The sequence below is a fragment of the Cyrtonyx montezumae genome, unplaced genomic scaffold, assembly GCF_038088225.1.
Source record: "Cyrtonyx montezumae isolate F1298 unplaced genomic scaffold, pur_monq_1.0 scaffold_16, whole genome shotgun sequence".
Classification (NCBI taxonomy): domain Eukaryota; kingdom Metazoa; phylum Chordata; class Aves; order Galliformes; family Odontophoridae; genus Cyrtonyx; species Cyrtonyx montezumae.
The window spans coordinates 13476914-13496232 of record NW_027071892.1 but is presented as its reverse complement, the minus strand read 5'-3'; the positions used below and the strand labels follow the sequence as shown (position 1 = coordinate 13496232).

General features: G+C 43.9%; 1 protein-coding gene across 2 annotated transcripts; it reads left to right on the top strand.

Annotated features, from left to right (window-relative positions):
• Nucleotides 1-209: 209 nt before the first annotated feature.
• Nucleotides 210-18762, top strand: DNAAF5 (dynein axonemal assembly factor 5). Of its 2 annotated transcripts, none has more exons than XM_065732936.1 (13): nt 210-753; nt 1762-1946; nt 2780-2904; nt 3283-3398; nt 3657-3889; nt 5652-5864; nt 7981-8124; nt 11864-12032; nt 13908-14055; nt 15489-15639; nt 16688-16844; nt 18032-18223; nt 18617-18762. In XM_065732936.1, exons 1-13 carry the CDS (start codon nt 222-224, stop codon nt 18754-18756), a joined length of 2505 nt encoding a protein of 834 aa, XP_065589008.1. In that variant the 5' UTR covers nt 210-221; the 3' UTR covers nt 18757-18762. The 2 variants fall into 2 exon arrangements, with proteins under 2 accessions (XP_065589008.1, XP_065589009.1); XM_065732937.1 differs by having other exon boundaries at nt 586-721.
• Nucleotides 18763-19319: the final 557 nt, after the last annotated feature.

Here is a 19319-nt window from a genome sequence, read left to right as displayed (position 1 = left end):
GTGTAAACGGAGCGGGCGTTAGGGACGATCCCGTTGCGGAAATATTTGATGCTGATCCCGATCCCGTTATGAATAATTAAATGCAATGAAGGGGGGGAGGGGGGAGGAGAGGCGAAGCGAGGGATCACGTGACACAGCCGCCAAGCGCGCCCGGCGCGGCCGTAAAGCGCTCCCCCGCCCGTCGTAAAGCGGCCGCGTCCTTAGCAACGGCGCCGTGCAGCATGGCGGCGGGCGGGGTGGCCGAGCTGGCGCAGGCCCTGAGCCGGTCCCTGAGCTGCCTGCAGGGCTCCGAGTGCGGCCGGGCGGCACGGCTGCGGGCTCTGGAGGCTATCCGGGCCGAGGTACAGGAGCGGCCGCTCTCGCCGGAGGCGGTGCAGGAGGTTTTCGAGGCGCAGCTGGTGCGGCCGCTGGCGCGCTGCCTGGCGGGGGACGCGGCGGAGCGGTGCCGGGAGCTCGCCCTGCAGCTCCTCCTGCACGGGCTGAGCCGCTGCGAGCGGCCCGGAGAGGCCCTGCCCGTCCTCCTGCCGGTCCTGGCGCAGCGCCTCGGCCTGCCGCAGGGAGCGGAGCCGTGCGAGGAGCTGCGCCTCGGCCTGCTCCAGCTGCTGGGGGTGCTGCTGCGGCGCGGCGGGGCCGCCGTGGCCCCGTACCTATCTGATGTGGTCGGCATCCTGCAGGCCGCTCTCCTCGACCACTACGCCGAGGTCAGGCGGGAGAGCTGCAGGTGCGCCGTGGCCTGCGCCCAGGCCGTGCCAGGTGGGGCTCGGGGGCGGCACGGAGGGGATCGCGGGGTGCTGTGAGCTGCGGTGTCCCGGGGGCACCAGGCTGGAGTCGGGCCTGCGGGGATGCAGACAACAGCAGGGAAGATAAATACGTTGTGTGCAGCCTCACAGGAGCGCTTTGTCGACCCCAAGGGGGATCCAGTGAAGAAGAAATGCCCCTGGGGTATCCACGGGGGTTCTTTTGGATGGCAGGTTGGGTGTGAGGCAGCAATGTGCTGTCCCAGCCCAGAGAGCCAACTGTGCACTGGGCTGCCTCAAAGGTGTGGCCAGCAGGGTGAGAGAGTGATCTCGTCCCTCTTCTCTGTGCTGGGAGGCCTCACCTGGAGGACTGTGTCCATATGGGGAGTCCTCGGTGCAGGAGAGATGTGGACCTGTTGGAGTGTGTCCAGAGGAGGGCCATAAAAGTGACCTGAGGGATGGAACACCTCTCCTACGAGGACAGGCTGAGAGAGCTGGGGCTGTGCAGCCTGGAGAAGGGAAGGCTCTGGGGAAACCTAAGATTGGTCCTCAGTATCTGAAGGGGATGTAAGAAAAAAGGGGACAAACTATCAGAGTCAGCGTGGTAGAACAAGGGAAAATGGTTTTAAACAAAAACAGGATGTATTTAGATTGGTTATAAGGAAATAGTTTCTTACACTAAAGGCAGTGAGGTGGTGGTACAAGGTGCCCAGAGTGGTCCCTGCAGATAGCCAAGCTCAGGGGTGGGATCTAAGCTCTGATGGAGCTCAGGGTAGGGAAGTTGGACTAGATAACCTTGAAGAGTGGCTTCCAACTCAAAAAATTCTGTAATTCTGTGAGCAGTTACAGCTTGTGGGTGATGATTTTTTAATGAAAAGAGAAGTGTTTGTTTGCTGGCGTTCAGCTCCATTACAGTGTAAGTATTAATCAGTTTGCTGCTCACAGTGCTGCAGAAATCACACTATTCAAAATGTTTCACCCACGTAGAGAATGCAGTACTTGACGTTTCTGTCTCTCCTAGCAGAGCACTTCCATATGCAGTCGGAATCTCTGATAAAGCCCTTAATGCAAACAATTTCACACCAGCACTACAGAGTTCGTGTGGATGTAATTCAGGCTACTGGAGCAGTGATACAGTTTGGAAATGGGAAGTCTGTGGATGATGTTCTGTCTCATCTGGCCCAGCGATTATTTGATGAGATTCCCAAGGTGTTATTTTTCTTCTTTGTTTTTGAGGGGGGAGGCAGGGTCTGTTGTTTTAAATCTTGCTTTCACTTTGCTTTTGCCCCTCAGTTTTCAGCTTTCATTCGTTCATTTGAGGTACTTGTCACATCCAGGCTCAGTCAGCTGTGAGCTATCCAAAAGCAGGGTGGGTGGCCTGTTCCACTGCTGCCTGGTTCTGCACGCTGTTATAGTGTGTAGGCACCTTTATGTTAAGGGGGCCTTCAGTTCTGTCTAAATTTTTGACAGATCTCTCTGAGATTCTGTTCTATATATTTTTAGAAGCTTAACAAACACAGTTTGGGTCCCTTCATGAGATGTAATTGCAGTAGTGCTTTTGAAATGTACTACATAACTATAACTAAAATGCTTTATTTTCTGAATAGGTGCATTCAAACTACTTAACTTCAGCTCTGTTACAGTAAATGGATAAAACACTTTTCTGGAGAAATTCTGGAAAGGTTCAAATTCCACATAAAATTTACATTTCTTGTGTTCTCAGAGAGATACTAACCACGAGAAGTTAGAGTGTGCTGATTTGGATCTGGATCTTGTCTCCTTGGAGATGTGTTTGTGCAGTACATAGTCTGAGACCAAGTCAGAGAGAGAACACAAGAGGGAGCACGGGGTCGTGTTGAGATGCGTGCTGGAAGATGAGATCTTTGGCTCTTGTCCCTGTCACAGGCTGCTCATGCACTTGATACCAAATCTTAGATTCCTACAGCAATGTGTTATTCGTTTTATCTTTTGAAGTATTTACCTTTTTTAATTTTTATTTTTAATAAATCATCTTTTTGTTCCCTTGTTTTTAATCCTCGCAGGTTCGACAAGCTGTAACAGCTGTCATTGGAGAATGGCTGTTGCACCTCCGGGACAGATACTCCTATTTCCACAAGTTGATCCCTCTGTTACTCAGTGGCATTGCTGATGACATTCCTGAAAATATGTAAGCAGAATACTTCTAACTTTTCTTTTTTCCCCTCCACTCCCCTTCCTCTGCATGGAAGTATGTTTACAGATAAATTATGTGGAGGAAAAGTTTGTGAGCCTACTCCTGACAGCATTATGTCTGATGACTTTTGTTTGGGTCCTACATTGAAGTAAGTGTGAGAGATGAAGATGGTAAGAAAGGCAGAGGTGGAATTCCCCTGTGAAAGAAGTTACCTCTGCTGAGTACTTAAACATCAGCTCTTAATAGTCCCATTTAAATGATAGGAATGCTTCCCATTCTTCCAAATGAATTCAAGAAGTCATATTTTCCAGAAGACTCATTTTAGAATGTTTTCTTCTGGGGGTCATGATTTTTATTTTCTTTTATGCCTAGGACACTGGCTTGGACTTACTGGGAAAAGATAGGCTTGCAGTGGGAGAAAGAGAATGAAGAGGATCTGAAGGATAAGATGGATTTTAGTGTTCCACCATCTCATTATCCCAAAGGAGGTGAGTCTTACACAGAAAGTGGGGTGCTTTTTGGGGGGATGGAGGGGGATGATGCAGAATGGTGTGGAGTTAAAATTTTCTATTAAAGAAATACAGTTTGCATGTATAAAATCCTCAGCAGCATTTGGAATATCTTCTTCCCTGCTGAAGCAGATTCCCAGAGCTCTTGTCTTGGAAACTCTCATCTCTTCTGAGGCTTTTCCTTCCACGTGTGTCATTGTGTTGTGAATCGTTTGTGGGCTTGTTTCTTCTCTCCAGTGACTCGACCACGACTGGGGTGTCGGGAACTCGTGTCGAGAAACCTCTCCAAAGTCCTTCCAGGTCTCTGTCGTGATCTAACAGACTGGGTTGAAAGCACGAGAGTGAAAGCATCCCAGCTCCTGTGTGTGTTACTGCTGCACGCAGAGGATCACATAACACAGCACATGGAGCTGCTTCTCAGAGCTTTGTATCAGGCATGCTCGGATGAAGAAAGTGAGGTGGTTAGGAATGTAAGTATCTGCTACATACTTCACGAGGACACTGTTGTATGCCTGGGTGTGTGGGATGGCCTTAACGTGGGCCACTGCAACTTCCCTGTGACGTTGGGTTCAGCTTTTAATGGACATTAAAAATATGTTTAAGTTGTATTTAGTGACAGTGTTAAAATAAATGCATTTTTGTATCGTTGGTACGAAGACAGATAATAAAATTATTTAAATACTGTTTAGTTTATATGCCAACTCCATGAAGCTTCAATAACCATCTCCATAAAAGTCATTAGCAGGAGATTAAAGTATAAAAGCCTTGGGGTAACAGACACCATTAGAAATGTGTGCAGGTCGTGCCTGTTCAGGTTCAACTTGAAGTGGTTGCATAACCCACCTGGATCCATGCTGTACCTGTAGTCAGTGTGTGCATTTTTAACACTCATGACATTTTTTGCAAGGGATAATTAGTATCATTTTTATCTAATAGTGTATCAAACAGTTGTTGTCTCAACACTTGGTTCAATAATAAGGCAATAAAATATAAGTCACTGGAAAGACTAGATGAATTTCTCACAGGATAGACAGGCAGTACAGTCTTTCTTTACAGTTTTTAGAGAAAATCTGTTCATTTTTCTACACAAAGACAACAGTATGCATATATCCAAAGCATCGTGAAGCTTAATTTAAAGCTGCAAATAGCATTGCTTTGGGGAATTGGACACGAGTAGTCCAACTGATGTTAAATAGAATGGATCTCCTAAATCAAGCTTTTCTTTTCATTCCCACTATTATTTTAGCCATATGCAAACTGAGAAATCCATGTCTGAAATGGTTCTCCCTCTTCCTTATTTTTTTTCCTTGCAGTTTCTTTTTGTTGGCTTTATACTCAGTACCAGTTGTTGTTTCCCTTCCTTGATATTTTTTTTCCTAAATTGATTCAAATATTAATTAGGTTCAATTGAGCATACATGCCTAAATCACTAGAGTGAAACTGCCATATATAAAGGGAAGTAAGCTTTTGTGTTTGGGGAAATGAGCCAGCTGCTGAATAAAGGAGATAGGAGGAAATGTTCCTGTTGCACAGGTGATGGTGCAGTGTAAAGTGTGTCTGTGTAATGCACCTGGTTGGGGTTAGGCATCAGTCAGTAAGGCCTGATGTACTGGTAATTCATGTGAGTACAGCATGCTTTGCTGGCAGGGATGGGATCAAAGGGTGTAAGTGTCATGGGGAATGGATAGAGACTTCAGCCCTCTCTATTAAAGGAGAGATTGCAAGCAGTGAGCAGCCCCTCCATGTCAGTGCTTCTATAATAAGCCAAATCAATCATGTCACTGCCAAAATGTGGTATAATAAAATCCCATTTATTTATTTATTGTTGTTGCTTTGAATGAGTGGGTGGTGGGTGCACTGAGAGCGTGTGCCTGAGAACAGCATTTGGAGGAAGACTTGAAACCAGTAAATCTGCAACATCTGCTCATTTTAAGCTAGAGGCTTTATTAATCTGCAAGCTGTACACTTCATTTCTGTACGTTACTTTCTCATGGAGGTTTGTCTGAGGCCGAGCACGGTGCTTGCATGCCTTATTATGTGCTTATAGAACACATGTCAAGAAAATTTCTTCATGCATATAACCATTCCTGAGTGAGTGGAGAAGGCCTACAAGGCAACTGCTGCATTTAAAGTAGCAGCTGGAATCGTAAAAAGAAAAATCCCAGTGATATGTTGAATGGCCTTTGTGTTTCCAGAAGAATCCTCTATAGCTATCGTTGTTCTTTTTTTCAGTGTGTGAAGGCAGCAGAGTTGATTGGAACGTTTGTCAGTCCCAAAGTATCTTTGAGGTTAATCACATCAGCCTTTGAGGTAACACCTAAGCCGTCGTGTTTAATGGTTCTAGCTGCAGTGATTCGAGGTAGCCCAAAAGAAATCTTGCAGCCTCATTTGACCAATCTTGGCAGCACACTGTCACAAGCTGGAGTTTGTCAGCGATCTGAGGAGGTAAGGATCTTATGGAAACACGTGACAGTTCCAATTTTTGGACCTGTGGTTCTTGAACATGCTTCTTCATTTGTTCTCCTTACTTTTCCCTCACACACCCAGCCCACTGTGTCTCAGGATGTAGCTGTAGACGTGTCTGAGACAAAGACAGGAGCGTACGTGTCTTCCCTGAGACATTATATTCTCCTAATTGTGGTCTCCCAATCTAATTATTTCCAAAAAACTGCTGGCAATCCATCCTCTTAGCAGACATAGATTCAAGTTTCAGAGCTGGTGTAGGATGCTCCCTGTTGTGGAAGGAAAATGAGAAGTCCAAGAAGGAAAGGTGAAGCTGTTCAGAATGTGCTGTACAAACAGCACTGGGCAATCCAGAGCCAGAATTTAACCCATGCTTTGAAATACCTTGTGTTGATAGTCCAAACAGGATCATGTGTTTTAGTCATCATCAGTGATGGGCAGCTTTCCACAGTCCACAGGGATTGGCGTGTTGGCTTCTCAGGACAGATTTCCTTTTCATGTCATTTCTTATTTTTGTTTTGCATTATTTTTATATTGTTTTCCATGTAAAAAAAATAAAGAAGATATCAGTATGATTACCTGTACATTTAAGGGCACGTTCTGTATTCTGTTTGGCTTGGTTGCTTTCTCATTAAGTTAGGATCTATCAAGGAGGCCTTTATAAATTAGAAATCTCTTCCCAAATGGAACTTAGTAATGGCTGAGCCATTGCCATCTGAAGAATATTCACAAATTGCTGTATAAGGAGAGGAGAGCTTTTCGGTGTGCAATGGAGAATGAATTCCAGCATCATTATTATTTTCTTTATCTTTTTCTCCTCGCCAGTTGCCCAGATGTGGAAATAGATCTGTGAGGAATCCTCACGATCTCTCTCACGAATGCAGTCCCAGCTTTCATTGCAGCACAAGTTTCCTAGGTCTTTGTTCTTCAGATGACCAAAAAAGGCTGTGGTGTTGCCTTCAGAAAATTCTGACTTCATGAGATTCAAACGTCCCTTGACAAAAGTTATTCATGTGTGTAGACTGAATCTGGCATAATTATCTTCCTGAGCCAATGCAAGGTATACATTTGGAGTTATTCTCTCACTAGATTTCCTCCCTAATGGAATATACACCAGTGATGCAGAGAATTAACCTTAATCTCTGTGAAGCCTGGGATGATTAGGAACTGGAAGCACTATAACCTGATTGTTCAGATAACAGTTCCCTGAAGTATATCTGCAAAATTGCTGTGAGGTCTTATGCTCATCACTTCCATGTAGCAGTGTACAGAGGACACATTCATCTGCAGTCGGAGTGTTTGGTGGAGCTGTGAAATTGTTCTAACCTACAGTTTTGGGAAACAATCCATCTCTATAATAGAGAGCAAACACTGCATAGACATTGTTTAGCTAAAGGTTTTCAATGTCCATGTGATTAATAACAGGTATAGCGAGCCTATTCCCAGACTTGATTTATCATTTTTTGGTAATAAATTTATAACTACGGCCCCTTCTGTTAGTTGGATGTAGTCTGACAGCTTCTTGGAATATCAGATGCACTTTATCATAGAAGTTATTGCAAGCTAACTGACAAGAATATTGATTTCCATTGATATCAGTTGGATCAAGATAACAGGCATTATACTGCAGCAAATGAGAGAAATTGGCAAAGATAAAAGCAGATACTCAGGTTTTCTTTTTTAATGTATTTAACCATTACTGTTCATTTGAAATAGTCACATGTGGAATAATATTTGAAAGAGACGTAATAAATATTATTAATTATCAAATTGCACTTCAGAATGAGAAAGTGCCATCTGTAAGCACAGCAAAATGCTTTGATGCTTTTATTCAGAACAGAGCCTTTGTGTGCTTAAGAGCACACAGAGCATTGTGTGGTTTATTTTATTGCCAGGACAAGGCAGGAAGATTATGTTGTGTTCTGTAGGAAGTAGAATGTAGGTCATGAGATCCAGCATCGAATGATCAATGTGACTGATTTAGAAGACTGTACAGCACTCAGACTTTATTATTATCACTTCCCTTATCTCTCTCTTAAAGAGAACGTTATATTTTCTAATAACATAATAAATACATGCTTTTATTTTTTTAAAAAAGGTCCTTTATATGGAACAATTGCTTTGTTGTGTACAAGCATTGATTGAAGTGTGCCAGGACAACTGCCAAGAAATTTGCTTGCAGCTCATGAAAGTTTTGGTGACAGTGATGGCAGTACCGAGTTCTCAGCACCTTAAAGAGAAGGTAAGCTATGAACTCTTCCAGTATTCTGCTGTATTTCTTTGTTTTAATGTTGATAAACTGCTTTGTTCAAACAAAGCCATATTTTTTTGTCTGTCTGCTAGGCTTTAAACCACAGAAATTCTTCTCTAAGAGCTCTTTCACAAAGATTGGAATAGTTTGAAATTATTTGCTGTTACCTGACTTTAACTCCGACTCTGTCTGCTCACCTCTTTCCATGGCTGAAGTTACTTTGGTTTTAGTCTGTTTAAAACAGATATAGACAACATATTCAAAATCATATCAAAACCTGAGAGAGCTAAGAAGTTATTCCATGCTATTAGTTTGGGGACTGCTCATTTTCCATACGTATGTGTGTACAGGAGTTGATATTTCAAAAATTGCGCAGAACTGTAATAGCTGAACATTTAGACATGCATGGCTTCAAATTCATCAGATGTACTCTGTTAGGGTGAAGTGAGCTCAAGCAAATACTTGGATTATGTGTTTAGCAATAAAACTGTTCTTCAAACACCCTTCTCTGTGGCATCACACGTCCCCATCACTGGGGAGTGATGCCTTGTGGCCAGCCCAAAGTCGTGCATCTCTCGCTGACTCTTAATGCCAATCAAGAGAATCTTTACATGGGGTAAATTCTCTTTGAGTGTCTGAGGTTATGCAGGAGTGAAAGGGGCAGGAATCCTTCTTCTAAAAGTGCAGTCTTATTAACTATTCTGTCTTGATCCACAACATCCCAATGTGTGAGTTTATGAACAGGGTGCATGTAAAGGGCAGCACAGTGCTTGGAGAGCACCTGACTTTGGGACGGAGCTAACGTTGGTGAGAGGGACTAAATTGTGCAAGAAGTTGGCACTGGGAAAGCGGGTCACCAGAAAACAGCGTGGCTTTTCCAGACCCACCAATCAAAAGGAGGACTAGCCTTAATAGTAATAAAATTAATCCTTTAATTATTTTCTTTTTTCTTCTGTTTAAACACACATCTGACTGATTTTACAGTGGCTGACCTTTTAACCCCCAGCCAGAATGGAAAGTTTAAATGTTGTTGCAGGAATGCCTTAAAAACAAGGACATCTGTAGATACCCTAATAATAGATGAGCTTTTGGCCTCAGCATTCTCTCACCCCTTATTCCTCTGTTCCTCGTAATTTCCTGAGCTAAATAAATCAGCAAGCCATCCTCGTGTAGTATAATCACCACCCAATTTCTTAAATTTGTGCTTCCTAAATGTGGTGGCTGTTCTACTTCCTTGGCTCTTGCTCCCAGGCATGCTATTCCAGAGGCCTGTGCACCATCAGTGTTTATGGCCCCAGCTGACAGGCTGCCTCCAACCAGGCAGACGCTTAGAAAACTGTTCTGAAAGAAGTGAAACGGAGCAGGTATTAAGAATGCTTTGCAGGACAAAGAGGTACAGCATGAAGATCTCATTCATGGAGAGTGGGTTTGAGAGCAGGATTTATTTTATTTCATTTTTTGGCTCTGTGGCTTTTAAACCTCAGATACTTCCAGTATCTTGTCTGTTTAGCCCTTAAGTGGTCTGTAAAGTTAGCAGCGTTTGCTTAGAACTTATGAATTCATCCTCCTGCAAAGGAAGCCATTTCATGGGGGTAAATCATGATTTTCATCTACAGAAAAGTTAATCTCTCAGGATTATTAAAGGTTTAGGATGTTCCTGCAGTTACAGACAACTTTTAAAGCTGACAGTACTTTGGATGAGGATCTTTTTTCTCATTAGGCTTTATTTCAGCTAGACAAATAGAGTATCTGGTGTCAAGATGACATAATTGCAGTGTGTAAGTTTGTCACCGAGGCAAATCCAGCCTGCTGCATTTTGCCTTTCTCCCCAGTTGCTGGGAGTTCTGCCTGACTTGCAGAAGGCAGGAAGTCCACATGAAAACAGCTGAAGACCACATAGAACAAATGGATTGCATCTAGCTTTACGAATGCAAACCTGTTGTTCAGGAAAGAAGCTCACATTCAGGGTCAAAAGATTTTGAGAGCAAGAAGCAACAATTCCAAGATTTGCATCATAGAATTTCAATTCAGACTTGAAGATAAGGAGACAGCAGAGCATGGTGGTAGCAGAGGCCACAGCTGATGTGACTGATGGGGGTGTGCATCCTGCTTGCTGATCCTTTGGCATCCGTGTTTCTGGTTGCTTGGGGCTAAAGGAAGAGATCAGGACCACCAACTGAGCACTGAGGTTCTGTGATGAGGAGTACAGTTTACAGCCCCCAACAGTCTGAAGCTATATCAGATGTTACAGTCAGGCAGGCATGTTTTGAGCTTGTCAGTGCTGTAACTGGTGACCTAAAGGTGAGGCTTCATTTCGTTATCAGTGTCCTGTGCTATCTAAGTTCTTCTCTGGGCTCATGTTGATTACTAACGTGAAAATAATGCATTGTTAAACTTGAAAGCTTTCAAATATAAGAAAAAGATAACCCTAGCTATTCTTTTTGTCAACTGAGACACTTCTGAATGAGAAGATGTGCAGCAATCTGTTGGCATATTTTATTTCTGCCCTTTTTTTTTAATTGCACATGTGAAACTAGTTAATAGCTTATTTTAAATCATCTCTCAATGGAGCATTGTTTTGAGCCTCCTTTGTTTAATAAAAAACAAAAGGTGTTGAGGATTGGGGGGTAATGGAGGATGGCTTCTCTCCTGACACATTCTGCCATATAGCATCTTCCAATTTATATACAGATAAATGAGTATTTTACATTCAAGTTATTCTGTATTGTTTTTACTGGCAGCCAGAATGCTTCCAGAAAGAAAAATGCATTGTGCTTAAGGCAGGCAAAGCTGCTTTAAGAATAACCTTTGTCCCTAGCAAATCCGGATTGATTGATTGATTTTAGAAATCTCATTTATTTTCTCCACATCTGGTACTTCCATAATAACGCCTTTGTCTGGCAAGCTATTTAGCCAGCAACACTGCCATGATCCTAGACATGTTTTAGCTGACGTGTGTGGTGGAGTTCAGTTCAAAAATAGTAGAGATGTGGCTGCGATATACAGTCCTGCTGCCCCTCCTGAAGTCAAATGGTGTCACTCACAGCACTGTGCTCCAGCTTTCCCTGCTAGAAGTGAGGATGTGCTGTTCCTCACCGTGGTTCCCAGCCCCAGCTCCTCGTTCTTGGCTCACTGTCTGCTGATATCAGCAGTGCTGTAGGTAGTGCCCCTGATGTGTGCCTGCAAGAATTTCTGTACAGCATTTTGCCTCATTAAAGTTTGAAAAGGGAAAGAGCAAAACACAAGGGCAGGAGGAGAGGAGGGAGTTCTGAGCCCTGTCTGAGCAGTGGCAGCAGTAGTTTGGTAGCTGCCGTAGGCTGCGGGATGACCGTGTGGGAGATTGCCTTTATGTGGATGTTTCAAAGCATTGTTGAACTGGGAGAAAATCAGTCACCAAAACTAACAGGAATGGTCTCGTGGTATTGGTTATGTTTTTTGTAGGTTTCCAAATGGATCAGAGATGCTTTAATTTTGGTCCTGCATTGCTGTGTTCCTTACAATTTGTTCTGAGATCAGGACAACTATCTGTTGAAGTCAGACTTAAAGAATTATTATAGGCAGTACAATATAATAATACAGTTATTATATTGTATGTGTTGGTCTTGATCGTCCAAATTGCAAGTGTAGGAATGCTTTCCCTTTCTTATGGTATACAGAGAGTTTTCAAAGGTTCACCTGTTTCTCAAATATCCAGTGAAGATAAAGTATGTCACCTCTCTTTTCCTAACAGGCAGAAGAAACAATGCGTTCATTAGCTGAAGTGCAGCAATTGGATGGGTTTCTTTGTCTCTACAAGCAGCATATCCTTCAGCTTCTGGAATGGGTCTCAGTGTCACACGATAGTTGGACCTGCTATTCTCCAGAAATATTACAGTTAGATGTCATTGCAACTCATTCAGGTATGACTTATTTAGTACTGTGATAGCCCATCCAGTTCCTAAAAATGAAACGATAAAGTAATGATCTCGGTAGCCTGCAGACATGTGGTATTTTATAATGAATAATGGAGTATTCAGAAGCTCTGCAAGTATGATGAAAAGCAAAAATGAACATGTTCAGGCAGCTCCAGTTGCAAAGGACTCCTCACTGCAAGGAGCCTGTGAAATCTGGGGAGAAAGCCCTCCAACTCCAATGCAGAGTTAGAAAACAGCCTTCCTTCCAAAACAAGAAGCATGAAATCCAAGGAAGAAGTGCTTGCACCTGGTGGATGCAGAGATAAGAGATGTCTGTTCTGACTCCAGCACTTGTCGTGAAGCAGGGTCATTGAGGAAAACAGAAAGTGAAACAAGAAAAGCCAACCCACAAACAAACAAACAACCAGCAACTCAGTGATCCTCTGTGAGCAACCAACTCAGTGAGGAACCAACTTGCTGCTGCTTTACACGGCAACGGGATGAAGTACTTCTCTTATCTGTGGAAAGAACAAAAAGTTTTTCATTGCAAGCTCTGAGAAGCCAACTTTCCTTCACACTTGCATTCCTCTCCCCATGACTGAGGAACTCCTAGACAGTTGTCTGGCTTCTCCTTAGTGGCAAATAAATCATGGAGTGTCAGGGCAGCCGTTGTGACTTGTCCCCCACGCCGGTTATGTGCTGCTGTCTGGGTTTTCTGTCTAACACAGCAGCTCTGAGGGCTAAGCTGCTTGTTTGTTTGTTTTTCTCTCTTATCATTCCCACACGGAATGCTGCTTTTTAATCAATGTAATCAGGTTTACTCATTTCCAATGTCTCAGTTTTAACTGCTTTTCAGGAATGTGTGCTCACTCTGAAGCAAGCAGCCCAGATTATTTTGCTTGTTTCCCATCTGTTGGATTTGGTGTTATCAGTATGATATAATAAATGTCCTAAGAATGAAGCACATGAAGCAATATATCTCAAATAAATGTTAAGAAAATAAAGACCTACTTGTTGACATGGAAATTTAGCAAACTGCAGCTTAACATTCACCCTGAATTGCACAAGTCTAGACACTGGAGATTTATTTTATTTTTAATTAATCATTACATTTCCAGAGATAACTAAATGCTCTTGAACTTGTTTTGGAAAGGACTGCAGTGCACACGTGCAGAATGTTCTGGTCACCGGGGAGGCCCAGGCATTGTCTCCTCCTGGGCAGGTTCTGCATGGCAGGAGTTGAGTGAGTGTGCATCACAGGAAAGGGAAGCTGGAGAAGTTTCTAGGGGAAGGCAGTTCACAGCACACAGCAGCAGGAGCATTCACTGCGAGCAGCTTACAGAATAAAGCAAGTCTGTGGTCCGTGCATCTTCCTCTTAAAAACCATGCAGATTTGAGTTGTTGTCAAGGAGAAGGTCAGCACTTCCTCTGACAAAGTCACTTCCTGTGTTGGGCTGACAGCTGATTTCTTACTTCTTGGTTAGTGATAAAACAGAATTCATCAGAGGAGGTGGAAACGTTCATAGTTTAGTGCATGAATTTGGGAATTTTCTTGCCTCAAATAATAGCTCCCAAGGACTGCATTTTAGGTTCTCTCATAAAATATAAACGAGCATTATTTAACATGGAAAAATAATACAATGGCAGTAATTTTATTACCCAAGTTTTGAGGCTGACCCTTTTGAACGCATCCTTTCCTGTGCTCCGACACTTCTCCTTGCATGCTGCACTCGGGAAAACTCATCAGGAGAAGAAAGCAAATAAGTCGTGCTCGGAGTGCTGCCACACTCATAGCAGCATTAATTCCAACTTTAAAGTACCTGTGTATGAAACATCCAAACAGAAATGAATTGTATTGTGCCTTGTGTGTTCATTTTCTAGGTCCTGTCATAGGTGAAGCTCTCCATGACTTTATTCTCATCCTAAAGACGTGTCTTCAGCCAAACAAAGATCCTCAGATGCGCTTAAAGCTTTTCACTGTTTTATCAGAGTTGCTCCAGAAAGCCAACGAGACCGTCAACTCCCGGGGGTGAGCAGAGCTCAATTTGGTCCGTGTGGTCCGCTTTGTTTTCTGTGACTGTGTATCCTTACATACACATAACATCAGATTACAAGTGCTTGCAACAGTAAGATGTGAAAGTAGGGAGAGGGAGGATTTGCTTGCATTAGGAGCAGCAAAAAGCGCTGATGAGAGAGTGTGGTGAAGTAACAGTAAGTTCTGCTTACACAAACACCTAGATTGCTGGCAGTAATCCGTTCAGCTGCACTACAGTTTAGATAGGAGGGGTTTCTGTTACTATGCTGACCGCAGTGGTTTGGTCGTTGTGTCAGATAGCTGCCAGCCATGGCCTTCCCGATTCTGTTTCAAAGTGATGGAGCAGATATTCTCCCAGACAGCACAGAGTTGGGGTTAATGTGATGCTGATGCATCTTACCTCTGCAGTTTGACAGCTCGTTTTCCTTTGCACTTTAACAGAGTGCTTTATTAAGGGACAGAAGCAGCTACTGATCAGATAACGCAGAGCTGCTTTGGAACTAAAAGGAAATTTGCAACAGTGGTGACCATTAATGACATTTTTTGCGAGCAAATTGTTGAATGGGAAATTAGGAACTCTCAGAAATGTGTTTAAAATAGTAAATCTAAAGGTTTTTGACAAATTCCCATGTGTCCGATGGGACTATGGATTTCTCCTTATGCCTGAGCCTGACATGCCACCTGCTGGACGTGAGGCACGAGCTGATGCCTAGTAAGCCTCAGGCACTTCTCCTTTCTGTGCTGAGCAAGCAGCAGCCAGGGCTGTGGGCCTCCATCGTGTGGCTGTGTGTGGTTGGTGGCAGAGGTCGCGATTCTGTTCACTGGAGAAGCAGGGAAAACTGACAGCAAAAATGGCACAGATGTGTACGTCTGTGATGAAAGCAAACTGGGACTGGGACTGGCACCACTGGGAAGTCCTACAGACCTCAGGTCCTCGAGGGAAGCAGCTTCTGGGGCTGGGGAAAGCTCAGTGCTTGGGTGCTCCCTGCAGGGTCGCAGTTCTGGTCTCAGCAGTCACATTCGTACTTCTCACATGGTGAACTCTTCATTGGGAAGTCTCAAAGGGCCTTACAGGTATTAATGAGTCCCATCAGCACTCACAGACAGACAAAATGAGGCAGGGGAGGTAAGCAGTGCCCCCAGATAACAGTGAGTCGTGGGCACTGTCTGAAGTGGGAGGAGGTCCGGCATCTCCTTTCCATGCATGTTAGGTATTTGCTTACATATTGCCTCAAAAAATGAAGTTATGAAGGGCTTATCACATACATTATACTCATGTTGACACGTAAGATTTTTTTTTTACAGAATCTTTTTATTTGCCCTTTTCTGCCTGTGTTTCTATGACAGAAAATCCTTTTCTGCGTCCTGTCATTCTCTTCACCACTTCCTCATGAGCCCTTACTTTGCTTTCTTATTTTTGGCTGCAGGCTGTTCCCTAGCTACCTGGAGACGGTGATAAAAGACATCCTGGCTCCTAATCTGCAGTGGCATGCTGGGAGAACAGCAGCTGCCATCCGCACCACAGCTGTGTCGTGCCTTTGGGCCCTTATTCACTGCCAGGTGCTTGCACCAGAAGAGGTAAATCCTCAGTTTTTCATCAAATGTGAAGCCTTGCTCATCTGTAAAAAAGAAAACAAAACCAACTCATTATTGTTTGTAATGCTTGCAAATGGATGCATAGTTTTCATAATTGAATTAATTGCAACTGAGTGGTAACAGATGAAATGGTGGGCAGCGAGGTGATGATGGGACCTGCTAGCAGAGGCAGGGCCTGCTCCGTGCTGGGCTCAGCACCATGAAACACCGCAGGGCTTTGTCCTGGCCCAGCAGCAATGCTGCCCAGAGCAGTGCTGACACAGCCAGGACTGGAGCTGCTGGCACGTGGTAATGACAGCTTGTCTGGTTGCCTTGGAGCCCACGGGGCAGCTTGGGAAAATCATCTAAAGGAGCTCTGGAAAGGGCTGAGATGGAACCTGAGGGGTATCTATGGAAACTGAAGCGGAGCGCTGGCAGGGAGCATCCTCCAAGAAATGCTAGGTGCTGCAGCGATGGAGGAGCGGGGGCTGAAGCCTGTCTGCTCACAAACAGCCTTTGGGAACAGAGCACTGGGAACATGCTCAGTGTTACCCAATGGTCACACCCTTGGTAAGGGATGTTTAAGCCCTGTGTTCAGTTAACACGTGTGAGTTTTCTGTTGTTAAACGGTTTTCTGTCAGTGAGTGATGTTGATGCCCTTTTGCATCAACACAAAGTGTGTGTACTGAGGGCAAGCAGTAAACTTGGAAAGTGTTATGGTAAAGTGGTCTTTATTTAAAAACTTCCTTTTGGAATAAGAGCACCATCTACTGGTGCATATGCTGCCTCGTCTCCAGATCATTCAAAGTCTGGCCAGGATTTGTATATCATTTTTAAATAAAAGGGCAAGTGAGTCTAAGGCTTTGATCAGCTTTAGGAAACTCATACACATATATACCGAGTGCTCATGAACTGTGTGATATATTGCTGGCTTTTATTTCCCAAGCTTGCTTCCAAGCAAAAATGGGGCTTAATTACGCAACTTATGTAAGCAGAAGTGTCTTAGAGTGACTGAAAAGCTGTCCTTTGATGTTTTTGCTATTCATCCCAGATCTTACAAGTCAAAGATGTGTTAATGCCCCAGATTATTGCTGCCATGGACGAAGACTCTCACATCAGTCGGCTGCTGGGCTGCCGCATTGTTGGCAGTATTTTAAAAGTCTGTGGGAGGCAATTGGATGAAATGCAGCTTGGCAAAGCTTACCCGGGTACGTGTAGGGGTCAGGGGCTTGGGGAGGTGTGTCTCTGTACTGTGTAGTGACACTTGCTTTTCCCTGACACATTCCAGTGGCTCTGTTTGCCACACTGAGGGTCTGTGCTGGCGTGCAGACACATTCACTGTGCACACTGCACTTCACCTGTGTGGCTGTGAGCAGTGCAGGCACTAACACGGGCTGGGGAATGGCAGTCTGCGTGGTGTCACTATGCCAAGTGGCTTTAATCCTATGTAAAGAGCAAAAAAGCCTTCACACAGTGTGGACTCCAAACAGGGGTAGATTTTATGCTGACTTCTTATTTTATTCCCATAAATATATTCTGGCGCTACTTCTCCGACCTCTTACTTGGTACATGTTAACTATTCAGATATGTATTCATGAGCAGAACTGTGAAGTGTTGCTGATGTTACGTGTTACACCACTAGATGGAACTTCAGTGTTACTGTCTGCAAGGCTTGCTGCTACTTCATCCGCATTGCTTCTTAGTTTAGACCATGTGAAATAATCTTCTAACTATGGTGAGAGCAGAGCAGCAATGCATTATATAAATGGCAGTCACATTGTTCCCTGTGCTGTGTTTCAGAGTGCCAAGAGCAAACTGTGTCACTGTGCCAGAAATAGACCCGATCACGTAGCGGGTTGTTGTTTGGGACTGGTGGGTTTGATTGGGTTTTAAAAGGGGGGAAAAAAAAGAAGTAACTCCAAATTGACAGCGCTCTTCTGAGGAGTAGAGCTGTTCTCTGCAGTGCCTACTAGGGAGAGGTTTTACTGCTAAACAATTAGTCAGGAGAAGTACAGTCTGTGCGGCGTGACAGGGTTTATGTTCTCAGAAATGTACCCAAATGAATCTGCCCTTCTCAAACTGAGCATCGTAATGACTGCTATTGTTTTGTTACGTGGGACAGCAGAAATCTAACAACAAACATCCTTATTTTGGAGAAATGCAGCAGCACAGTACATCTTTGCATCTTGTGTGTGCATCCGTTCACTGAAAAAGCAATGCCATACAGAAATACTGTGCTTTGCAGCGTACAGAAGTGCTGGAACCGTGCCTGTGATTGATTAATAGAGATGGAGATGCAGGGTTAGTAATTCCAGTGATGAGGAAATACATTTGTGCTTTGAAATAGATACCTCTGTTCGTAGTGCTCTCTGGTTACACACGTGTTCCCCTTCAGAAGTGTTAAGGCGTTTGGATGATGCATCGCCCGAGGTCCGGCTGAGCGCGGCTCACACCTTAACCAGCTGGTTTACATGCCTGAGGGACAGCGACCTGAAACCTGCCATGAAAAGTCACATCGAGTTTCTGTACCAAGAGCTGCTGATACATCTGGATGACCAAGATCCAAATACCCAAAACGCAGTCCTAGGTGAGACATGCAGTCACTTGTATATTTAACACGTCAAACAAAATGTGTTAACATGAAAACAGTATTTACAAGGAGAGACTGATCTGAGCACACTGGTGTCACTGGGAGCTTTCCTTTGGGTGACCATGAACTCAGACCTTCCACCTGTATGCAGAATGTAATCTAAGTGGCATTCACATGGGGTGGGAATATCAGCACGTCTGATGCAGCAGAACTGTGTAGAGACAGCAAAGAGGAAATGGACCATAGGCAGAAGCTGCTGCAGGATGCAGACACTGACTGGTGTATCACTGTGTGTTCAAGCATTTCAGTGTCAATATACAGACCTCAGCAAATGAGGGAACCTGAATACAAAGCCACTAATGACTTTTACTCCGTATCTCTGTTTTACAGAGGTATTAAAAGAAGGAAGTGTTTTATATCCAGGACTGCTTGTGAGGGAAACAGAAGTGGCTATAGGTAAGCATCGGACGCCGCTCCGTTGTCACCAACTGCTCCGTCACATTCAGTCTGCCAGAGAAGCAGCTTCATGAATCAGTTCTGCACATCTTTTGAGTGAGCTGCATTTGGAATCTGGATGATCCTGGATTGCCTTCATGTTTCATTTGCTCAATGTCAGCTGAGCAATAAAGAGAGATTTTTTTCCCGTAGAAGTTCAGTATTAGCTCATTTATAACTCAGGTTGGCACAACCCTATGTTCTTTGCCATGGGAGCAGTTCTTTGTATTTACCAGCAATAAAACAACATTTTAATTCACTTTGCATTGGAAGCTTTCTAAATAAAAGGTTTAAAAGAAGAATATTTTTCAAGAATTTGACACTATTTCTATTTGCAAAAGCTCATTTATTTTAGAAAGTAATATTCTGATGTCAAATATATTGATGTTGCTCAGTGAGCATTCAGACTTCCACGGAGCGTTTCAGACTCTGGCTGATATTCAGGCTTTGCAGTCACATCAGTGAGGATCAGTTTTACCAGAAATAGAGACAGCCAAACTTCTGTTGCATAATGCAGCAGAAATTTCGTGATGTTTTGAGTGTTGATTATGCTGGAATAACAGGGACATATTCTGAGTAGGTGTCACTAAAGGGGTGT